The sequence below is a fragment of the Cervus elaphus genome, chromosome 25 (genome assembly GCF_910594005.1).
Source record: "Cervus elaphus chromosome 25, mCerEla1.1, whole genome shotgun sequence".
Lineage (NCBI taxonomy): Eukaryota > Metazoa > Chordata > Mammalia > Artiodactyla > Cervidae > Cervus > Cervus elaphus.
The window spans coordinates 62,794,010-62,815,840 of NC_057839.1; the positions used below are offsets into that span (position 1 = coordinate 62,794,010).

The 21,831-nt window shown below is 48.8% G+C and overlaps 1 protein-coding gene across 1 annotated transcript in view; it reads left to right on the plus strand.

Moving 5' to 3' along the window:
• LOC122683891 (death associated protein) overlaps positions 1–11,497 on the plus strand; it is a 63,496-nt gene extending 51,999 nt beyond the window's left edge. Inside the window, exons 3-4 of the mRNA XM_043887813.1 lie at positions 8,560–8,602; positions 9,629–11,497. Of these exons, the coding sequence (XP_043743748.1) occupies positions 8,560–8,602; positions 9,629–9,742 (157 nt within the window). The 3' untranslated portion in view covers positions 9,743–11,497. The remainder of the gene's footprint in view (positions 1–8,559; positions 8,603–9,628) is intronic.
• The last annotated feature ends 10,334 nt before the right edge of the window (positions 11,498–21,831 follow it).

Below are 21,831 nucleotides of genomic sequence, written 5' to 3' on the forward strand. Positions count from 1 at the left end.
TGTTCCCTTCTCCAGGGGATCTTCCCGACCTAGGGATCGAACCCGGGTCCCCTGCATTGCAGGCAGACTCTTTACCATCTGAACCACTAGTACTTCCCCATATTGGAATTCAAAAGAATGACACTGAAACAAATGTGTTCAGAATTGAAGATGGGTTAGTTCGTTGTAAGTGCTCTTTACTGAAATGAGCTAACATTTAGAATATTTAATACATATGAAGGATTGCTACACAGGTTGTCAGATAGTTACATGAAGTGGTCTCAGGTTAAGCTCAGAGAAAGTCTCTGTTGTAATGAACTGATTTTGCCAGTGGAGGCAATATCCTATTGTAAGCACAGTTTATATACATTATTTGACTTGAACAGCTGTTCTGTACAATAGGAATTGTTCCCATTTTGCAGATGGACACAGAGGCTCAAGGAGGCGGCTACTCTGCACTAAGATTTGAACCCAGAGCCTTTTGTCTCCAAAGCCCAGCCCTCAAACGCTCCATTACACAGCTTTGCTCTCTGCTGCTGAGTCCTCACAGTGCTTGGTAGATTCAGCGGCAGAAGGCGGTGCGTTGCCAAGCCCTGCAGATGCTCGGCTCACCCCAGCACGCTCAGGAGACCAGGCTAGGCTTCCCTCATCAGACGTGGTGACCACTCTGTATCGTGATGAATGCAGACACACACACACACACACACACACACACACACAGTGGCCTGGAACAGCACCTGTGTAGGAAATCCTTAGGATGCAAGCTAAGAGTGAGAGTCGGGACTGTGTTTATCTTATCCTCTTTGCATCCAGCAAGGGAGAGAGAACAAGGTGAGAGCAGAGGGAAGCCGGAGGAGGGAGCACCGTCGGGTCACACGACGAGACGGTCCTGTGTGTAGAGACTGGTGGGAAGCTTAGAGTAGCTTTCTGGAAACACGTGTCTAAAGGGAAGAAGGGGCTTCCGAGGCCCTAGTAAGGCAGCAACCACTGTGGCTAGAGCGTCTATGGGACCTTTGTTTACACGTGGGCCATCCTTGCCTCACACGGTCAGCGCTAGGGGCAGCAGTCTTCTCGAAATAAGCAGGTGGTGAGGTGCTGGCATCTGGATCAACAACCAATCCAGTATTTGTGGGCAGAGTGTCATCTGGAGGGCAGAGTTTTTGGAATTCCTCTGGCATGGAGACCCATGTCTAGGACAGACTCAGAGGAACAGGCCGGGTTGGGCTTTGTCCCAAAGTCGGCCCCCTGGGATCAGCAGGCCTGAGTCGGGGAACTAGAGACTCCGTGCCTGATGCTGAAGCTTGGTCTTGTTGAAATGAAGATGAGAACACAAACTGAGACTTTTTCCTCCAGAGAAGCACCTTTGCTCACGCCCTTAAAAAGACATTACAGGAGACCTCCCTGGTGGTCCAACGGTTAAGAATCTGCCTTGCAATGCAGGGGTTGCAGGTTTGATCCCTAGTTGGGGGGACCAAGATCCCACTTGCTATGGAGCAACTAAGCCCAAGCTCCGCAACTACTGAGCCCGTACGCTGCAACTAGAGAGAAGCCCGTGTACCACAAGGAAAGATCCCACACGAGCAAAAAAGACCCTGAGTGCTGCAGCCAAGACCTGATGCAGCCAATTTTTTTTTTTTTTAAGGATTTTGCAAACTCTGAATGCCAAATCCTGGAAGGAGTTGGATTCCTGATCATTTTCTTTAATCTAGAATTTCTCCTAAAGCCCTTGAGTCGTCCTTGGTTTCCCTGCAGTCAGACTCCCTGAACAATAACCTCGCCCTTAGGGAGAAGGGGGCACCCCCTAAGATGCCCGTGGCCCCTGCCCACCGCGGACCCCCAGTTTCCTGGGGGAAGTTTCCTGGGCTTGGCCGAGCTGGACAAAGCCTTGCTGGCCTGAGAGCCGCAAGCTCAGAGGACCAGCAGTGCCATCTTGTGGGAGAGTTCTCGAAGCGCCTGACATCAGGCCGAAGGAGGGAGGCAACCTTGACTGCCACGCTTCGAAGGGTGAGAGACAAAGCAATGCCCGGGTGCAGTCAAGTGTGAGGGCTCCCTCTGGTCACCAGCCATGCTACTTAGGATTCTGGTGTCCAGAAAACTAATAGCTTTAATAAGCGAACGCCAAGCCAGAAAGATATTTCAAGAATTAACAGTGGCCAGGAAGGATTTTGCTTGCCTTCCATTTACTAGAAAATGTATTCAGCATCACCCCAGGTGGGATATATTTTTCAGTAAACTTTGTGAGAACACAAAGTCACAGACCATAGCCACAGCCTCAGCTTCTAGACCACCTCAAGGTTCGGTCCTCCCAGCAAGGAGATGGCTTTCCCCAGGAGTCCATCACAGGACCTGAGCCCAAAGTGACGCACCTCCGTCACTAAGAGATGAGAGGCTTGGGCCCCACGCACTCTGCTGACAACAGCAGATGAAGCCAAGCCCCTTCCTTCTCACTGGGCTGTGGTGTCGTATCCTTCCTGTTGTTACACACCTGTGTGCTCATGCTCACACTCAGATCTCAGCCTAAACTCCGCCTCTCAAGGTCTGCTCTGGCTTCCTTCTACAAAGTACCCCACCCACCCACCCACCTGCACGCTGCACCCAGGGTGTTAGCCGCTTGTCAGAAAATGAAATCGAGACTCTGATGCAGGTTTCTGGGTCTGAGCATTCATCAGAGCCCTGCTCCCTGATTCCCAGGCAGCTTTGACTCTTAGGGAGATTTTTAGGGTACAGTCCCTTTCTGAGCATTCACATGCTCTCTCACCGGGAAGGGTGGAGCAGCACGTGATGATGGCTCCCAGGTCCCCACGTAGCCGACATGATGGTGCTCCCGCCACCACTTCCAGCGTCCCCAGCAGCTTTCTTCCCAGCTGGCTTCCTGTGCTGTGACCACAGCTGGCGGTGGATGAGTAGCTGGTGGGCCGGGTAGAGCCACCCGCCGCAGGGCAGCCGCCCCACCTTAATTAAGCTCATGTGGCCTTATCACTGTCCAGGCTTGCTTCCAGTCTTCCATGGGCTGGGAAACTAACAAGCAGTCTGTTCCGATCCGGTCAGACAGGAATCCGACTGAGGACCCAGAGGGCTTTTTTTCTTCAAGTCCATGGTTTGGTGACATCTGTATATGTATCTCAGATCCTCTTTTTGCCAAGTACTTGCTATGTGCTAAGCAGCGTGTGTATGTATAGTACCTGGTGAGAGAAGGTCCACTGCCACCCATTTTATAGATGAGGAAACTGAGCCTCAGAAGGTCAGACGCCAGCCCACCCACCAATCATTGGCAGAGTTGGGATGGTCTGACATCAGAACCCACACTCAACTGGCATCCACCTGCCACCTTCCTCTGGGCCTCCTTCTTAGGCCATGTAGACTGCATTTTGACTCAATGGATAGTTTGAAACCAAGCTTTGTTCCTGAAGCTTGGGAGCTGAGATGCAGGCAACAGTGGGGCCTGTGAACCAACACAGATCACGGAGCTGAGGGCCCCAGACCTGCGTCCTCCAGGCTGTGCTTCCAAGGACCACGGAAAAGGTTCAGCCTTTTGCAGTCGACATGCCTTCACCTGTAACAGAGGGCTAACACCTGCTGAAGAGCATCAGATGCATTAATAACTTATATGGAAGTGCTCCATGCCCTAGTTAAGTGCTAGAGACATAAATGATGGTTTTCAAGGGAAAAGAATCCATTACCCAGTCAGAAAGGAAGTGTGGAGGCCGGTTTGAATACCTTGTACCGTCTGCCTGGATAACGAATCCTCTGACTGCATGTAGATTACTTACGTGAAAAATCTGCACCTCTAAATCGTGTGTAAAATCCAGAACCTAAAAATAGAGCCTGTTGCATGACCCAGTTCTCAGCCCTGAAATGAGGGCAACAGGCTAACGCTCTGGGCTGCCCTTGTTCCAAGTCTGGCTCAGAGCGCTTCTCCGCTGTGCAGGCATCGGGTGACTTATGGACCTCTCTGATGTACTGTCCCCTCACCTGTAAGCCGGGCTTCCCAGATGGCTCAGCAGGTAAAGAATCCATCTTCAATGCAGGAGACCCAGGTTCAATCCCTGGATCGGGCAGATCCCTCTGGAAACAGAAATGGCAACCCACTCCAGGATTCTTGCCTGGGAAATCCCATGGTCAGAGGAGCCTGGTGGGCTACAATCCATGGGGTCATAAAGAGTCGGACACGACTGAGGACCTAACACATATTGACAGGTGGATACTGGAAACCCACGTGCATCAAACGTTTGGCAGCTACACAAGCCAAGTGTGAGAGAGCTGCGGTTTCTGCTGATGTATGGGAGGGTTGCTGCTGCTGCTAAGTCGCTTCAGTCGTGTCCGACTCTGTGCGACCCCATAGACGGCAGCCCACCAGGCTCCTCTGTCCCTGGGATTCTCCAGGCAAGAACACTGGAGTGGGTTGCCATTTCCTTCTCTGATGCATGCATGCATGCTAAGTCACTTCAGTCGTGTCTGACTCTGTGCGACCCCATGGACAGCAGCCCACCAGGCTGGGAGGGTTACAGGGGCTCTAATTCCAGCTAATTCCATCAGGTTTGCGGTTCCTTTAAATTTAAATAAATATGGTTTTCAAAGACTGGAAAGGCCTGAGGATGTGGGGAGGGCAGGAACGATATTTTTCACCGTCTCTGTTTCGTGAAAGTAATGTTGCTTCTTCAAACCAACATCTGTCAGAATGATTCTCATCAGATTAAATAAATCCTCAAAGCCGCTCTCACAGTTTATAGAATCTTGGAAATGTAGGTTATGCTTCACGTGGAACCCTAATGGAATTTAAAACAAGTGTGTTTTTGCAAGCACAGCTTCGAGAGCACACGGTTTACTGGGGTTTGTGAATTTAAGCTACCATGTCTCAAGGAGTTTAGAGAATGCTTTTACTACAGGAAGGTAATAGACAATCACTGACCAGTTTGAGATGCTATTAATTGAAGATGGAAAAGACTAAGTCTGATGAAAACCAGCACTGCACACACACTCTGCCAGACTTGTGAAAACAGAGATCGCTCTTAGATAAGACACGAGGGGCTAGCCTTCAGTCCGTCACCTTTGTACAGGCAGTTGCCGTGTGTCCTTATGGTTGGTTATGGCCTTTTCAGTGTTTTAGAGGAGATTGGACTTTGTTGCGGGCAGTGGATTTTATGCTTTAAAGATCTTGAATGATCAATACAGATGTTTATTATTCCCTGCCATAAGAAAGCTTATTCTTAAAATTAGTTGCTACATCTAATCACAATGAAATACCACTTCACACCCACTGAGATGACTTCTATCAAAAAATAAATAAATAAATAACAGGAAATAATTCGTGGTAAGGGGACTTCCCTGGTGGTCCAGTGGCCAAGGCTCTGAGCTCTCAAAGCAGGGAACATAGGTTCGAGACTGGTCAGAGATCTAACCGGTCCATCCTAAAGAAAGTCAGCCCTGAATATTCATTGGAAGGACTGGTGCTGAAGCTGAAGCTCCAATGCTTTGGCCACCTGATGGGAAGAACTGATTCATTGGAAAAGACCCTGATGCTGGGAAAGATTGAAGGCAGGAGGAGAAGGCGATGACAGAGGATGAGATGGCTGGATGGCTGGGAGATAGCGAAAAACAGGGAAGCCTGGAGTGCTGCAGTCCATGGGATTGCAAAGCGTCAGACACAACTTATCGACTGACCAACAACAGGGAACTAGATCCCAAGTGCTGCAACTGAAAGCTCCTGCATGCCGCAGAGAAGATGGAGGATCCCAAGTCCTGCAGCTAAGACCCACCCTCACCAATGAATAAATTAAATAAATAAATGTATGATTTTTGAAAAAGTGGTGAGCCCGTGGAGAAATTGAGCCCATATGCATTGCTGGTGGGAATCTAAGATGTGGAAATGCTGTGGAAAGCCATTCGATGCTTCCTCCAAAATATTAGAATCCAGAGCATGGTTCTTAAGCTTCCAGTGGGAAACCCTTGGCCGTGAAATCCCTGGAGGCAGAGCTGGTGGGTGATTTGGAGCAGTCAAGGCAGGGTGTGCTTGGATTCCAGACAAATCCAAACATAATGACATCAGAGACTTACACTTGGGCAAAACTTACTCATCCCTGGCTGGCTGTTGATCCCATAGCCAAGCCATATTTGTGAAAAAAAAAAAAAAAAAACAAAACCAACCCAGTTAACCAACCACAAAAGCTAAATAAAACAAAACCAGCATCATGTAGGGAACATTTCTGTGCTGCTTAGTAAGACGTGAAGTCCTTAGTCTCATGGAGCAACAGAAATTACTTGGGGGAATTTCAGGTGTTTTTGCTAAACTCTTTGGGATTAAAAGACACTTGCTCCTTGGAAGAAAAGCTATGACCAATCTAGACAGCATATTAAAAAGGAGAAACATTACTTTGCCAAAAAGGTCTGTCTATTCAAAGCTATACAGTAGTCATGTATGGATGTGAGAGTTGGACTCTAAAGAAAGCTGAGCATTGAAGAATTGATACTTTTGAACTGTGGTGTTGGAGAAGATTGTTGAGAGTCCCTTGGACAGCAAGGAGATCCAACCAGTCCATCCTAAAGGAAATCAGTCCTGAAAATTCATTGGAAGGACTGATGCTGAAGCTGAAACTCCAATACTTTGGCCACCTAATGTGAAGAACTGACTCATTGGAAAAGACCCTGATGCTGGGAAACATTGAAGGCAGGAGGAGAAGTGGAAGACAGAGAATGAGATGGCTGGATGGCATCACTGACTCAATGGACATGAGTTTGAGTAAACTCTGGGAGTTGGTGATGGACAGGGAGGCCTGGCATGCTGCAGTCCATGGTGTCGCAAAGAGTCAGACACAACTGAGCGACTGAACTGAACTTGGGATGTAAACAATGAACTTTCTGAATGCTGGGACTTTTGCCAGCAGCAAAAGAAAGCTAAAACGAATGATTTCCTCCCAGGGTGGAGCAGCAGAGCTGGTGGGAGGAGGGCTGGGCAGCTCAGGGGTGACGATTCCACTCTGTCTGCCCACAGGACTAGCTGTAAGCCAAGCCACCAACTTCTGAGAGCTGCCCTCACCCCACTTTCCACCCTGACTGGCCGGCCTTGCATTCACCTAACAGCTTCCGGGTCCCCTTATCTCTCATTGAGACATTTCGGAGGCTTGAGCACCTGTGTACTGCCTGTAACTGTGTCCTGATGCTTCTAAACTACGACACATGCAGTTATTTTTATAAAGGCATGTGTGTGCGTGCTAAGTAACCTCAGCCATGTCCTACTCTTGCGACCCCATGGACAGTAGCCTGCCAGGCTCCTCTGTCCATGGGATTCTACAGGCAAGAATACTGGAGTGACTTGCCATGCCCTCCTCCAGGGGATCTTCCTGACTCAAGGAATTGAACCCATAGAAGAATTTTTAATATCTTAGAAGTATGCTCATCAGATACTAAGTGCTGAATGCAGACTACAAAACAAGGTGACTCTTTTGGTAAGACAGAAGGAAATTTAATAAGGAAACAAGTGCATTTCTCTATCCACAGAAAGGAAGGCTGGAAGGACATCCCACATGTTAACAGTAGTTCTCTCCAGGTGGTAGAACTACAAGTGATTTTAATGTGCTTGCCTTGTTGCTTTTGAACAATGAACATGTACTGCTTTCATCCTAAATCCTGTTCCCTCAGTATTGGTGACAGGGTGGGTCAGCTCAGTATGATGAAAGAGTGTAAAAAAGTAGCAAGAGCTTCACAAGGACCTTACTTTTTCTTTTCTTTTTTTAAATTTTTTTGGCTACACCATGGGGCATGCAGGATCTTAGTTCCCTAAGACAGTGAAGTGAAAGTGTTAGTCTCTAAGTCCTGTCTGACTCTTCTCTGACCCCATGGACTGTAGCCCACCAGGCTCCTCTGTCCCTGGGATTTCTCAGGCAACAATAGTGGAGGGGGTTGCCATCCCCTTCTCCGGGGGTCTTCCTGACTCAGGGATCAATCCTGAGTCTCCTGCATTGTGGGCAGATTCTTTACCATCTGGGCCACCAGGGAATCCCCTCAGTTCCCTAATGAGGGATCAAACCCATGCCACCTGCAGTGGAAGCGTGAACCTTACGTTTTTAATACTTGGCATCCCAGAAGGGCCAAGAGCCTTGCATCGATCGGCTCTGGGAAACTCACAGGTTAGAAGCTTCTGGAAGCTGAGGACTCTGGCAAGAGAGCGCCTCGCAGCCCAGAGGACCGGAGGCCCCTTGCCTGGAGTCTCCTGTTCATCCTTTGTGACCCTGCCCCTTCCCTGCTCCAGGGATCACCCAGGTTCACAGTCTGCTGAGACCAAAACCACTGGGCTTGCCCACAGTTAGCTGAAGGATTAACCAAAAACAAAAAGAGTGCTTTTCAGCGACACGTCCTCTGCTACAGCGTTCTCCCTCTCTGCCTGAGCTCAGCCTCAGGAAGAAGGGTGTCCAGAGGACGGCGGCCAGCGGGTGATGAAATAACAGGAAGAGGCGTGCTCCCGCCGCCCTCCGGGGGCTCCTTGGTTTGTCATGCGGTCATGAAGTCAGTCTCCCCATTCGCATCACCTGTGTGTTCCTCTCTGTGACTCATGGTGGTCCATGTCTTTTCCTTCTTGTCTTCCAGTCCACCCAAGCCGACCGTGTTTATCTCTGGAGTCATTGCCCGGGTAAGCACCCTTTCGTCATTTCGGGGTCTCAGCACGTGATCTCCTGATTCCTCCTGTCCTTACTCCCACCCCATGCATCCACCCGGGAGCCGGGGGCACTGGGGGGCTCTTAATTGCCCCCCTGTCCACGGAACGTGCTTCTGTGGTCAGGGACAGACGGGGTGGTAGCCAGGAAGAGCCCACAGCACCTGCCTGCCTCTCCTCCACCCTCTGCTGTCTTCTTTCTCCTTAGACTTGACCAGGGTCAGTAGACTATCCACAGGCCAAAGGGTTTCTGGGGGATCTGTGAGCTGACAATGTTTTTACATTTTTTAATGGTTGAAGAGATTTGAAATAAGAATTACACGGTGATACCTGTGAAGTGTTAGTCGCTAAGTCGGGTTCAACTCTTTTGTGACCCCATGGACTATAGCCCACCAGGTTCCTCTGTCCATGGGATTCAAAACAACCACAAGAACCGCTCTAGCAGAAGAAAGCCACCCAACACCCGAGCTTGGTTCTGAATGAGTCGTGTGGTGCCTGAGCCCCTGGCATGAGGGCACAGATGGCGAGCTTTCTCACCTTCTGGAAGGTACATGGGTCTTTGTGCCCCTTTGAGCCCCCCAGAAAGCCTCAGGACTACCCCACAGTCCTAGGAGATGGGTTTCCACCTTCCAACAGGTTCTCCACTCCACCACCCACCCACTCGCACAGGCAAGCCAGAGAATGCCGGCTTTGGGTCTTGCTCATGAACTTACTCAGGCTTCCCTGGCGGTTCAGACAGTAAAGAATCCGCCTGCAATGCAGGAGACACATGTTCAATCCCTGGGTCAGGAAGATCCCCTGGAGGAAGGAAATGGCTCCCCACTCCAGTATTTTTGCCTGGGACATCCCATGGATGGAGGAGCCTGGTGGGCTACAGTCCATGGGTCACAGAGAGTCAGATGTGACTGAGCGACTGGGCAGACAGGCGTGCATGAACTCACCCAGCTGTTCACGGTTGATGAGACAGTGCTTTGAGCCAGTGTTTTCCGTGTCTTCCCACAGGGCGACAAGGACTTCCCCCCAGCGGCCGCCCAGGTGGCCCACCAGAAGCCCCACGCCTCCATAGACAGACACCCCTCCCCAAGGACCCAGCATATCCAGCAGCCTCGCAAGTGACCAGCGAGGACCCAGCACCCTCACCAGGCACACTTCGGTTCCCCGACACTTGGTATTTCCTCCGGCAAAGAGAACTGGCATCTTCCTCAAAACACTGCCCCACTGGGAAATCTAAGACAAAGCAAAGTGCCCCTTCCTTTGCCTTCAATTTCCAGCTCTAAAACTAGAATCAGACCCCCAATCCTCATTTCCAGGGAGTCCTGGCTGGTGTCACCTGAGGACCATCACGCCTCTCTCTGTGCCCTGAGCAGAACTTACTAAGACCCGGGTGAAGTGACGTTGTTCCCAGTTTAGCTTTAGTTCTGGTTCATCAATTGCCCTGCCAGTGGTCTTAAAAATTAGCAGGCACAAATCTGGGAGGATTAGATTAAGGTCAGGGGAAAGCTCAATCATTGCATGCTTTTTAGTCATAGGACAATCAAATCTTAACACCTAGAGGGAAGAGAAAGAGATGAAGGCGTTAATTACAGAAAACCTGAGTAGGGAGGATACTGCAATAGACAACAGCATCACTGAATTTCCCTCCCTTGTGTGACGAGGGCTCAGATCACAGGGCGACACCAAGCTCTGCCAGAAAAGCCAGAGAAGAGCCTATAGCTCTGAAGAGGCTCTTTTATTCCAGGAGTCATCTGGCTGAAAAATTTTGCCCAAAGGGAATACTTCCAGACTGAAATTTCTCAGTGTGGGTCCCAAGTCCCGCACGGCCCCACCATCCACACAGGCTCGCCGGGAAATCAAGGCGAACCTTCATTTTTTCAGTGATCACCTCGAGAACTGCTTTGAAGTTCTCGGAGTGATCCCTGACCAGGTGGAAGAATAGACACATGGATAACCCTGGAACGCTAGAGCAAAAGCATTGACCACAGGGAAAGATCAGATAAAAACCTGCCTTTGCTCCCCGAGGGAAAAGTAGAAGCATCACATCACCACTGGAGCTAGAAAAGCCTGCTTGTCAGTCAGTCGAAGTGTCAGAACACCCTCTGCCCTAGGGCACCGTTCACTTGGGCATCTCAGATTATCCTATGCTTTCTGCCCAGGTTTCCCACCCAGAGCTGCCCTAGACTGCTTACAGCAATTGGGTGCCCTGCTTTTCTGAAAGGCACATGTTCAAATCTCCCGGAGCAAACGCTTTGGGAGCTGGTGTGGCCTGACTGTCCCACTTGGCAGCAGATCCGCAATGGGGACAGCAGGCACCCCACAGCCCTTCTGACGCTCTTTCCAACTCCATGTCCACGGTTGGTAAAGGTGATGCAGACCTAGCTTTTGCCCCTCTCTAAGGGAAAAGCCAGCCCTGCTTCACATCTTAAAGGCAACGTTTGGTTTCCCCTCTCATTGACTTTTGGAGCCAAGGTCTCACACTCACGGCAGTGCGTAGTCACATCTCGTATTTCTTAGCCACTGAGATGTTGCTATAAACAGAGGCTGGCTTTTGGAGATGCCGCCTGGGTGTGTAGCCTCCTCCTGGCTACCTCCCGGAGCCGGCATCTCTGAGGGATCCTGAGGGCAGGCAGCGCGGGTCCGTCTGTGGACCGCTGCACCCTCTGCTGCGGAGCTGAAGGCCCATCCTTGACGCCTTGTACTGCTGCAGCCAGGAGTGCCGTGCCGCGCATCTTTCTTGTCATTTTAGCTGCATCTGGCGTGTATCTGCGGGCTCCCGATCGCTGAAAGCAAATTGTTCCCCTGAATGAATTTATCCACGGTTAACTTCAAGAATAATCATTCTAATAAAGCTCCTGCGTGGTTTGTTTTCTCTTATATCTCAGAGATTGTTCTTTCTCATCTCGCTAGGGTTGCCAGATGGTTTCAAAAGAAATAACGAACATGCAAAAATAAGGAGTATGTTCACAAATTGTTTCCCAGACACAAAGCCAAACTATTGGACACCTGGCACCTTGAGTCTAATCGCCTCCTTTGAAATGTCATAAAGTGGAAAAGCTTTAATGTGGTGGATTAAAATGTACTCCTTGGGCCGAGCAGCTGGCCCTGTGCTTGGAAGGTCCTTTGGGAACAGACTTGGGAAGAATGATTAGTAGTAAGCCCAGGGGTGGCTGTGAGCAGCATTTGACAAATAAGACATTCACCTAATTTATCCAAAGATCCCCTGGAACCCTTATGAGCAGGATGAGAAAATAATCATAATTATTAGCTTCGAGATCCAGAGTCAGACTACAGATGTGGGCTGGGAGGGACCCTGACCTGTTTTCACCCTAGAAGGACAGGGCAGCTTGGTGGCCCTGAGCCAGGGGAAGGCACACATGGCCAGAGTCTGTGTCCCCAGCCCTGGCCTCCCTTCAGCCCCTGATGTCACCTCTGGATGCTGCTCTTTGCATTCACGCCTCCACCTCCCTTCCTAAGTTGAGGACAGAATGAGGGTCTTGTGCATTTAGTGTCACTGGGTAGAGAGTTGTCCTAGGTACATAACATTGACTTACCAGGCCACGTAGACTTCTGAGAAATGTTTGTGTAGACATTTGTTGGGAGGAGGTTACCAAACACTGCTGACTCACTAGGACCCAGACCCTCCACTTAGAGAATGCAGCCTACCTTCTTCCAAAATCTATATTATCTCTCAGAATGATCTGTGTCTAAGCAGACCTGAGAATGATAAGAGCTGCAGGTCTTCCACCATTTATTACACTCATGATTATATCTAGTTACTATATGACTATGAAGGGCTTCCCTGGTGGCTCAGAGGGTAAAGAATCCGCCTGCGATGCAGGAGACCCGGGTTTGATTCCTGAGTTGGGAAGATCCCCTGGAGGAGGGCATGGCCACCCACTCCAGTATTCTTGTCTGGAGAATCCTATGGACAGAGGAGCCTGGCGGGCTACAGTCCACAGGATCACAAAGAGTCGGACACGACTGAGTCACTAACACACACACAAACAGAAATACCAACCACATAACAAACGTGGGGCAGAATTGCCTCCAGGGCGTTCCACATCGTCACGAACATCATCATCACCTGCATTTGTTAGTCACCGCCATAACAAAGTACCCCAAACTGGGTGGCTGAAAACAGTGGAAAATGTGTGACTTCTTGGTCCTGGAGCCTAGAAATTTGCAGTGAAGGTGTGGGCAGGGCCGCCTTCCCCCAAAAGCTCCAGGGGCGATAATTCTTGGCCTCTTCCGCTTCCAGTGGCTGCTGGCAGTGCCTAATGATCATTGACTTGTTGCAACTCAAACCGAGTCTCTGCTTCTGTTGTTAACATGGACACCTTCCTGCATGTCTGTGTCCAGACTTCCCTGTTCTTCTAAGGATGGCAGTCACTGGACCAGAGCCACCCCCATCCAGTTTGAAAACTGGAAGCATTAGTCTTTCAGTCGTGTCCTACTCTTTGCCACTCCGTGGGCTGTAGCCTGCCAGGCTCGTCTGTCCATGGGATTCTCCAGGCAAGAATACTGGGGTGGGTTGCCATTTCCATCTCCAGGGGATCTTCCCAACCCAGGGGTTGGACCCAGGTCTCCTACATTGCAGACAGATTCCTTATCATCTGAGCCATCAGAGAAGCCCACCTAGATGACCTCACCTCAACAAATCAGATATGCAAGAACCCTAATTCCAAAAAAGGTTGTGTTCATGGACCCTGGGACTCAGGACCTGAACTATCTATCTTCTCAGGGGGACACTATTCAATTCAGGGCTCAGCCACAAGATGAAAAGCCGGAAACCCTGCTCCCAGCTCACACTGTTGGAATAGCTGTTCATCTGGTCAATTGGTTTCCTGAGCTTTACTGTGAGAAAGTTTTGCCCACTACAGATTGTTACAGTGTTGCTGGTCATAGAGCGGCCAAAGCCTGTGTGCTGGGGGACCCAAAAGAGAGCAGGGCAAAAGTGCCAAGTTATAAGTCACCCAGGCCATGGGGGGGAGGGCATTCACCCCCAGTTCTAGTAGCTCCTGAGATCACAGCTCTCTGCTGCATGCATCCTCAGGTCAAAGTCACTAAGTCCCAATAGCACATATCCTGTGTTCTGTAAGAGTGATCCACGGGCAGTGGTCAGCCCATTTCACAGATGGGAAGACTGAGACTGAAGCTCACTCCCCAGGGTCAAAAGCCACTGTTAGCCAACACTTGTCCAGGGAAGATACACAAATGGCCAATAGGCACCCGAAAAATGCTCGAGATCAACAGTCACCAGAGAGATGCAAATCGAGACAGTGAGAGACCCATTCACACCCACAGAGATGGCAGGGATCAAAAGTCCAAATAATAAGCCTTGATAAAGATGTGGGGAAATTAAACCCATGCACAGTGACTCAGAGAATGAAAAACGGTGCGGCCACTTAGGAAAACAGGCTGGCAGTTCCTCAAACAATTAAACAGTTACTGTGTGACCCAGCATGTCTATTCCTCTGTATATACCCCCAAATAAATGAAAACACATGTCTTTGCAAGAATTTGTACACAGATGTTTAGGGTAGCATTATATATAATAGCCAAAAGGTAGAAACAACCCAAATAGGTCCATCAACTGAGGAGTGAATACATAAAATGTTATATACACACACATACACACAAATGGAATATTACTCCATTGTAAATATCATTCCATTATTTGGCCATGCAAACTAATGCAATACTGATCTATGGGACAATATGAGTGAACCTTGAGAATATTATGCTCAGTGAAAGAAGCCAGCCACAAAAGACCATGTACTATAGGATTCTATTTACATGAAGTGTCCACAATAGGGAGACATCTAGAGACAGTGACTGCACAGGGCTGGGGGTTGGGGGGCAGGCAGGATACAGGGGGTGAGAGCTTAAGGAAACAGGGCTCCTTTCTGAGGTGATGGAAATGTTCTGAAATCAACTGAGGATGGGCCTAGAGGCTGTCACGCAGAGTAAGGTAAGTCAGAAAGAGAAAAACATAGTGTACATTAATGCATATATGTGGAATCCAGAAAAATGGTATGAAGGTGAAGTTGCTCAGCTGTGTCTGACTCTTTGCGACCCTGTGGACGGTAGCCCACCAGGCTCCTCTGTCCATGGGATGTTCCAGGCAAGAGTACTGGAGTGGGTTGCCATTTCCTTCTCCAGTGGATCTTCCCAGCCCAGGGATCAAACCTGGGTCTCCCGCGTTGTAGGCAGACGCTTTACCGTCTGAGCCACCAGGGAAGAAAAATGGTATAGATGGGTCTTATTTGCAAAACAGAAATATACAGACAGACAAATACATGGCCACCAAGGAGGGGAAAGGAGTTGGGGTGGGAGTAATTGGGAGGTTGGGATTGACATGTGTACACCACTGATTCTGTGTAGAAAGCATAACTAATGAGAACTTCACTGTAAGGTGCCGGGGACTTCAGGGCTCTGTGTGTGTCAGTCGCTCAGTCGTGTTCAACTCTCTGCGACCCCATGGACTGCGGCCCTTCAGCCTCCTCTGTCCACTCAGAGCTCTGCGGTGACCTAAAAGGGAAGAAAATCCGAGAAAGAGGGGATGTGTGGATATGTGTGGGGCTGATTCACTTTGCCGTACAGGAGAAACTAATGCAACATTGTAAAGTGACTATGCTCCAAAAAAATTAATTTAAAAAACAAAATCACCTGAGAGGATGCTTGCATGTGTCTGTGACTAGGATAGACCCATGGACTCTTACACTCCTTTCGGGATCCGTAAGGAAGGTACCAGTCAGAGCCGACATACCAGTAAGTGTAAGGTGATGAATAGGGGGCTTCCCTGGTGGCTCAGCTGGTAAGGAATCTGCCTGCAATGCCAGAGACCTGGGTTCGATCCCTGGGTTGGGAAAATGCCCTGGAGAAGGGAAAGGCTACCCACTCCAGTATTCTGGCCTGGAATGTTCCCATGGACTGTATAGTCCATGGGGTCACAGTTAGATGACTGAGCGACTTTCACTTTCGATGGGGGGCTCGAGGAAAGGCTTAGGGTGGTGGGCTTTGCATTGGGGCAGGCTCACACCTGCCTGGTTCCAACCTGGCCCCTGTTGGGGTAAGAAGTTTCTCAATCAGCATCTCTGGATCTCAGTCCTTCACCTGTCCAATTGGGCCACTGTGTACACAGAGTTTTGTAGAGATGAAAAGAAAATTGCGGGCATTAACCCCCTGGTTAATAGGGAAACCAGTTTCGGTGGAACAGGGTTTCCAACATGGACAGCATGCTGGAACTGTGCAATGCTGAGATGGTGGGTTAGCAGGGAGAGAAGATTCCAGAAGGAGATGGTTGGCTCAGTGCCACTCTGGATGGTGTGCAGGAGGAGCAGCGAAGAAACACAGAGGAGACAGGAGGAGCTGTGAGACCCGAGGAGCAGGGATGGGCACCCTGGGAACCAAAGGACCCCCTGGGGATCCCATATGACCCCGAGGTCGACCAGGCTGCCTTCTGCCCCGGCTTCTGCATGCTATGCCCCGGTCTCTGTTGGGGCCCATGTCACCCTGGTACAAAGCTCAGCCTTTGAATGGTTTCAGCAAGAAATGTGCTTGTAACTTAACAAGTGTTACTGGAAGGAGTCCAGCCCTGGGAGGCGCCGGAGAGGAACATGCCATTTTCCAGTGCCTCCAGCTTTCCCAGCTGCCGTCGCTGGAGCCTGAGACCCACCCGGGGCACCAAGAAACAGACATCCTCGCACCAAGTCCCTGCTGGGTGTCTGCTGCCTGGCCCAACCTGGGGAGACCAGTTCACTTTTTGGCACATGCCCTCCTAAAGGAATGAGAAGCCCTGGGAGAGTTCCTGTCTGGGGCCAGAGAAAGGAACTTGGGTTGGTCCTCAGGTCCATGTCTGTGGCACTGATGCCTGTCTGCTTCAGAGGACGCTCAGCTGCATCCTCAAACCAGGGTCAGGGTCAGCCCCACCGACGCAGTCCCAGAGGGGAGGTGCACCCTCAGAGTCCATGTCCCTCCTCCCTGCACTGGGCAGCTGGGTTTTCTTCTCTGGGCTCAGCTTCATCACCAGCAAGAGGAAGCCTCCAGAACCTCCCCGATGGGGCTGTGTGAGCACACCGTCTATGTTCATTTATCATCATTACTGTGGAGGTTGTTAATTGATGATGCAAGACCAGAGACATCGTGAGAGTCTGTCCAATTAAAGCCAATGCCAGGAGGGAGCTGAAGAGCAGGTGCGAAGGCAACCGGGCTCTGAGATGAGCGTTTTGAACCTGCTCGGAGGTTACACTGCCGAATGCTGACTCAAGTGTGTGCCAGTGCACACCAGCCTGGAACCATCCTGCCCCCAGACCCAGTCCTGGCTCTTCCCCAAGCCGGCAGCCCGCGTGTACTCAGGAGCAAGGTTGTAGGTACCACAGCCCATGTGGCAGGGAGGGACCACCTGACCCCAGCGGGCACCAGGCTCAGGCACCCTGAGAAAGGGCAGGACTCAAGGGAGAGCCTGCAGGGTGGGAGATACCGCCAGACCCAAAGTGTTTTTAATTAATGAATTCTTTTTTAAACATCTGCCTCCTACCTCAGCAGCCTGTGGGGTTCTTCTGCAATCCTGCAGCTTTTTCTAACTTCACAGCTGCTGTGCTGGTTAAATGCTTCCCTCTACAAACCCCAAAGTAAACTTTTCTTCCCCAAGAGTTGACATCCTGCTGCCTATGCAGTGTAAAAATGAAAACAAAACAAAAAAAGACAGGCATTTCATAACCTTCCCAAGAGATATCTATAGCCATATGCTCCTGAAGAACGGAGAGGGAGTGAGTGGGTGGTGGCAGTTAACCAGGAAGTTCTGAGTACTTGAAATAGCCTCAATTGTTGTATTAGCTGAGGTTCTCCGGGGAAACAGACCCAGCAGAAGACAGGTGACAGAGAGATGACAGATAGATGACAGATAGACGACAGACAGGAAGAACAGATATAAATAAATATATAGATGGTACATGGATAGGTAGAATAGATATAAAGAAATAGGTACATGATATATTGATAAATAGAATAGATACAAATAAATATGTAGATGATGGAGGATAGATAGAGTAGACATAAAGAAATAGATGATAGATAGATGGATCCATTCAGTTCAGTTCAGTCGCTCAGTCGTGTCCAACTCTTTGCAACCCCATGGACTGCAGCACAACAGATGGATAGACAAAGAGATTTAAGGAATTGGCTCATGTGACTATGGAGGCCCATGCTCACTGAGTGCTCAGTTGCTCGGTCATCTCCAACTCTTTGTGACCCCATGGACTGTAGCCCGTCAGGCTCTTCTGTCCATGGGATTCTCCAGGCAAGAATACTGGAGGGGGTTGCCATTTCCTTCTCCAGAGGATCTTCTCAACCCAGGGATTGAATGCATGTCTCCTGAATTGTCAGATGAATTGTTTACCACTGAGCCACCTGGGAAGTCCTGTGTGGAGGTTCATGAGTCCAAAATCTTCAGAGTGGGCCTGCTGGAGACCCAGAGAGGAGCCAACACAATTCAAGTCCAAAAGCATTCTGCTGGGAGAATTCTCTCCTCTGGGGAGGACAATCTTGAGTTCTATCCAAGCCCACACACATTATGAAACGTAACCTGCTTCACTCAGGAGTCCACTGGTTTAAACGTGAATCTCAACCAAAAATACCCTCATAGAAACATCCAGCCTAATATTTGACCAAATATCTAGGCACTGTGGCCTAGTCATATTGACACATAAAATAGACCGTCACAAGAGTTCAGTGTAGTTCATTTTTCTTGGAATTCTTAGAGCATCATGGATCTGTTTTTACTTTGACCATGTGGCATACTCCTGACCTTCTATCTAACATTGAACTTGCTCTTCCGAACAGACATTCTAAAATTCAATTAAGGGCATGCATGACAAGAGAAAATAATTTTTCCCTCATCTTCCCACTTAATCTTAAATATTATTATAAATCCAACTGCCATGTTTTAAAAAAAATCCACTTTGTCAACTGGTCAAGACCCCACATGATCTGATATAATGACCTGTTATAGTCTGGAGAAGATTTAGGACTCTACCCAGAAGCCCTGAGTGAGCTTTTTGATTACATTTCAGATTGTCATTCTGTGCTGGTGAGGGTCACCTAAAAGAGAGTTCAACAGTTTGTAGCACAAGGACTCAGCTTCTGTGCAAATTAAACAGAAACCCACTTGGGTCTTTCTTTGAACAGAGATGTATCGAAGGCTTTAGAGTATCAGTAAGGATCTTCATTATCTCAAGGGCAGTAGTTTTCACGGAGGGAGTGGGCAGTGTCAGCCCCAGAGAACACTGGGTGGTGTCTGAGGACATACTTGGTTGTCACAACACGGGATTGGAGAGGAAAGGGGGAAGCTAGCAGCTGAATCTTGTGAGTACAGGACAGGGATGCTTATAAAAGTCCTTCAGCATTCAGGACAGCCCCTGAAACAGAGTATCCAGACCAAAGACCACCAATATGGAGGCTGGGGCACGCTGTTTGTTGTGTTCTTGTTTTTCAGTTGCTAAGTCATGTCCAACTCTTAGCGACCCCATGGACTGCAGCAGCCAGACCTCCCTGTCCTTCACCATCTCCCGGAGTTTGCTCAAACTCATGTCCATTGAGTCGGTGATCTGTTCTTATAGTAATACAATTAAACAATAAAAGGCAAATTCCCCTCATCCTGGAATCATGAGGGGGAAAAAAAAAGTTACATGTGTGTCAGAGACAGAGCACGTTTTGTGGAAGCAGCTGAAGTAACTCAAGCTTGTATGCTTTTCAGTCCCTGGAGCAAAAGATATCAAATTGCTATGATGCAGATTCACTCCTGGGTGCAATGGAAAATTCTAGATAAAGCAAGCTTTTTCCTTGCTCAACAGTGTAATGGCTATTTTCTCAGTCACCGATACGAAGAAGAGTGGAGATCATGGTCTCTGGTTGGCTTCCCCTGCACTCTCCCTCAGGACGGGTGGGACAAACGCGCAGGCTCTTGGCTCGGCTGATTTAATAGACTCAAAAGGAGGTCTAGAAACTTCTCTCCAAACAATTGCAGCCTGTTTTCCAAAATAGATCGTGTGTGTCTCAAGCTAATTCACCTCAGAGTTATCCGTACAAGCGGCGGAGGGGAAGACGGAAGCGGAAGAGGAAACCGAGCGCCTCTGTCAAGCGAGCGGCCGAGGCTGATGTGGGTGAGGGGAGACCCTCGTGAAGGCAAACCTCGCGTCAGCTCACGTCTTTGTCCTCATCCTGTGTCCTCGTCTCCTAGCATAGTCCACCTCCACCCCTCCGCAGCGCCTCCCCCCTCCCTGATTCTCTCACAGACGAAATAAGGACTAAGGCTTGCACTCGGGAGCGTGGCCATTTTTTTTCCTTGGAGCTTACCGCCACCTAGATCCTAGACTAGGCCTCCACACCACCTAGATCCTAGACCTGGAATGCTGCCATCCTGGCCCTCCTTTGGCTCTGAAGGCATTCAGTGACTTTGTTCTACTTCTAGCTGCACCAGGTACCTAGAATACCAGAGTCACAAGGTAGGTAAAGAAAAAACAAACGTCATCGCATGAGATGCAACAAAAGTTTGCAAAAGTCACATGCTTTATCACCAAATTCTCTCCCTTGGGTGCTGAGGATGCTGACACTTTTATATGTCAGTTGGCTAGAAACTCTCAGGTTCAGTCGCTTCCAACAAGCACCGTTTGTCAGGGCGCCATCACTGCCCTGGAAGCCATGAGGAAGTACACATGTCACTCAGTGTAAGTGGGCGGCACTTTCAGTCAGGGGAAGATTCATCTCAGTGTCCTTCACCGAAATTCACAAGCACCCCATATATCACACTGGAACCAGAAAGCCTACTACGGTGTTTGTGGTTCCCAGATCTTCTCAATCTACTTGCAGATTGGAAACCAGTGCACTGTGGGAGAACACCCATCCTCACCTGATGGGACCAGTGTGAGAAACCCACATCTGGACAAGTGCCACCTGTCAGCCACACACAAAGTGGACATAAGTGGACAGATTTTAGGAGTAGAAAGGATCTCTGAATGAAAACAATAACCAAAAAAGAGGAAAAAAAAAAACCCATAAACAAAATCTAGTAAACATGTTTGAGCAACCATGGTCAGGTTTCCATAAAGCATAATAAGGGAACACCCTCAAATTACATAGAATGCCACATCATGTATGTTTAAATCCCAGGCTGATGCTAAGCCGCCAGTTAAAACAACTAAAAAAGTCCCTCATGTCCCTTTTGTTTTGGTTTCACAGCTAAAGCTTTTTCTGGCTTAATACTTACTTTTTTTACCTTCATATGTTAAATTGGACTTCCCTGGTGGCTCAGATGGTAAAGCGTCAGCCTACAATGCCAGAAACCTGGGTTCAATCCCTGGGTCGGGAAGATCTCCTGGAGGGGGAAATGGCAACCCACTCTGGTATTCTTGCCTGAAAAATCTCATGGACAGAGGAGCCTGACAGGCTACAGTCCATGGGGTCACAAAGAGTCGAACAGGACTGAGCAACTTCACTTTCACTTTCATGTTAAATTCTTTAATTATCCTCATAGAGGATCTTAACGTATCAAAAAGACCTCCAGAAGAAAAGCTTTCCTAGGAAACAACAGCAAAATCAAAGATTTTTATTTTGCAGGCACAAAACTGCAATATCTAAGAATGAAAACTGGTTTTAGTTCAATAAACAAGTATTTTCTTCAAGGACAATTAGATAAACTGACCATAAGAAGACATGATAAATGGGTATTTATTAACACTTTGTTTAAACTATATAAGCTAAACCAAAGTTACTATTTTTCATAAATCAGAAAAGCATCCAAGTAGACAGATTACCCACAGGAAGAGATTCTGAGCCTAAATTATCATTATCACCATCACTATCATCACCATCATTATTGTCCCTCTCTTCCCCTTAATAAACACTTACTATGTACCAGGTACTCATAGCAACTCTGTTTGGTAGATGATATTATTATTGCTATAGTACAGATGAGGAAACTTAAGACACAGTGTGGCAAAATGTACTTAATTTACACAACCAGTAGGTGGCAAAGCTAAGATCCATCTGACAACAAGTTCTATGCTCTCCACCACCAGTCTTTAAAGAGCAGAACACTGCACTGTCATTTCTACACAATCCATCCTCCACCATCTCATTGCTGTCCCCACACTCTGACCACGCAGTTTGGCCCCCAGAGTTGGAGGAACAGTAAGGTCCTCTGCTTGTCA